This window comes from Arachis ipaensis, chromosome B01 (assembly GCF_000816755.2).
Source record: "Arachis ipaensis cultivar K30076 chromosome B01, Araip1.1, whole genome shotgun sequence".
Taxonomy (NCBI): Eukaryota; Viridiplantae; Streptophyta; class Magnoliopsida; order Fabales; family Fabaceae; genus Arachis; species Arachis ipaensis.
In genome coordinates this window covers 134,031,578-134,033,781 of record NC_029785.2, presented here as the reverse complement: position 1 = coordinate 134,033,781, position 2,204 = coordinate 134,031,578, and the positions used below count along the sequence as shown (strand labels likewise).

The 2,204-nt window shown below is 43.7% G+C and overlaps 1 protein-coding gene across 1 annotated transcript in view; it reads left to right on the top strand.

Annotated features, from left to right (window-relative positions):
• LOC107640447 (probable sucrose-phosphate synthase) overlaps positions 88 to 2,204 on the top strand; it is a 5,765-nt gene continuing 3,648 nt past the window's right edge. The window contains exons 1-5 of the mRNA XM_016343971.2: positions 88 to 434; positions 515 to 604; positions 687 to 931; positions 1,129 to 1,192; positions 1,312 to 2,010. Coding sequence (XP_016199457.1) covers positions 255 to 434; positions 515 to 604; positions 687 to 931; positions 1,129 to 1,192; positions 1,312 to 2,010 — 1,278 coding nt within the window. The 5' untranslated portion in view covers positions 88 to 254. The remainder of the gene's footprint in view (positions 435 to 514; positions 605 to 686; positions 932 to 1,128; positions 1,193 to 1,311; positions 2,011 to 2,204) is intronic.

Genomic DNA, 2,204 nt, shown 5'->3' with positions numbered 1-2,204 from the left:
TGGACTTGTGCGGACCGAAATCGAAATCCGAATAAAAAGAATAAAATAAAATAAAGGAAAAAAGAAAAATAACTTTAACCGCTTAAAGAGCTCAACGCCCGCAATCACAGTTCAGTGTTCCTCTCTCTCTCTTCCATCTCCACACTTCTCTCCTCGAATATTCGCTCCTTCTTCTTCGTCTTCTTCAATAATACAGCATCTGCTTCTGCTTCTGCTTCATCATCAAGTAGGAGTAGCAGCAGCGAGAAAAAGAGATGGCGGGGAATGATTGGTTAAACAGTTACCTAGAGGCCATACTGGACGTTGGCCCCGGTCTCGAAGATGCCAAGTCCTCCCTCCTCCTCCGTGAGAGAGGCAGGTTTAGTCCAACTCGCTACTTCGTTGAGGAGGTTATCGGCTTCGACGAGACCGATCTCTACCGCTCCTGGGTTCGGGTATGCTATTCTCTCCTATCATCGATCCATTATTCCATTCCATTCAATTCAATTCATTGTGTTTCTATCTTCGCTTCTAGGCTTCTTCTACCAGGAGCCCTCAGGAGCGCAACACCAGATTGGAGAACATGTGCTGGAGGATTTGGAACCTCGCTCGCCAGAAGAAGCAGGTTCGATTCGCTTCTATTCTATTCTCTTCAATTATACTCAATTCTGTTATTCTCTTTGATTGACTGCTTTGATTCGGTTCAGCTGGAGAGTGAGACTGCGCAGAGAGTCAACAAGCGCCGCCTCGAGCGCGAGAGAGGCCGCAGGGAAGCCACTGCTGATATGTCTGAGGACTTGTCTGAAGGCGAGAAGGGAGATCCGGTCAGCGACATCTCCACTCACGGCGGCGAATCCAACAAGGCTAGGTTGCCTAGGATCAGCTCCGCCGATGCCATGGAGGCCTGGGCCAACTCTCAGAAGGGAAAGAAGCTCTACATTGTACTCATAAGGTTGTCCTCGCTTCTATGCTTTCTTTTTACGAGTTTCTTCTTGAGTTTGTATTGAATAAGATACCTCCGTCAAATCAAATAGCGTGGTGTAACTCATTTGATTCAGAGATTCAGGGTGGATGGATTTAAACGAATAAAGAACTGAAACATTCTGTGGTTATCATTTGATTTTAACAACCAGTACAAATGCAATGCAGCATTCACGGGTTGATTCGAGGAGAGAATATGGAGTTGGGACGTGATTCTGATACCGGTGGTCAAGTAATACTTTTAGAATCTGCTCTGTTTTGATTGCTACTTGTATTGTTCTGCACTCTCTAAATTTGATGCGCGAAACTTGAATTCTACCTTCTTTGTTTTGGTCTATCTCTGCTGAGCAGGTTAAATATGTCGTGGAACTAGCGAGGGCCTTGGGATCGATGCCAGGAGTTTACCGGGTTGATTTACTGACTAGACAAGTGTCCGCACCCGATGTGGATAGCAGTTATGGGGAGCCAACGGAAATGTTGTCTCCAAGAAACAACAATGATTTAGAAGATGAGATGGGAGAGAGCAGTGGTTCTTATATCATCCGTATTCCCTTTGGTCCAAGAGATAAATACATTCCAAAAGAAAATCTCTGGCCTTACATTCCGGAATTTGTTGATGGAGCACTTAACCACATTATACAGATGTCCAAATCTCTTGGGGAGCAAATTGGTAGTGGCCATGCTGTCTGGCCGGTTGCTATCCATGGGCATTATGCAGATGCTGGTGACTCTACTGCTCTTCTATCTGGTGCTTTAAATGTTCCAATGCTTTTTACCGGCCACTCGCTCGGTCGAGATAAGTTGGAACAGCTTTTAAAACAAGGCCGACTATCAAGGGATGAAATAAACTCAACTTACAAGATTATGCGTAGGATAGAAGCTGAAGAATTATCCCTTGATTCTTCTGAAATAGTCATAACAAGCACCAGGCAGGAAATAGAAGAGCAATGGCGCTTGTATGATGGTTTTGATCCGGTACTGGAGCGTAAACTACGAGCAAGGATCCGGCGTAATGTGAGCTGTTATGGAAGATTCATGCCTCGCATGGCGGTAAGTACTAGATCACAGTTAAACTTTCCAGCAACAACTAGATGAACTTTTTTGTAGTCTAAATCAGGCTGTCTTGATTTTGAGTTATAGATTTCTCGTGGCTAGAGTTATATTTTCAAGTTTATATACCTTTTATGTATATTGTAAATTCATTTTTTACCCTTTTTTTAAAGTCAAACAAGTAATGTTTCCAA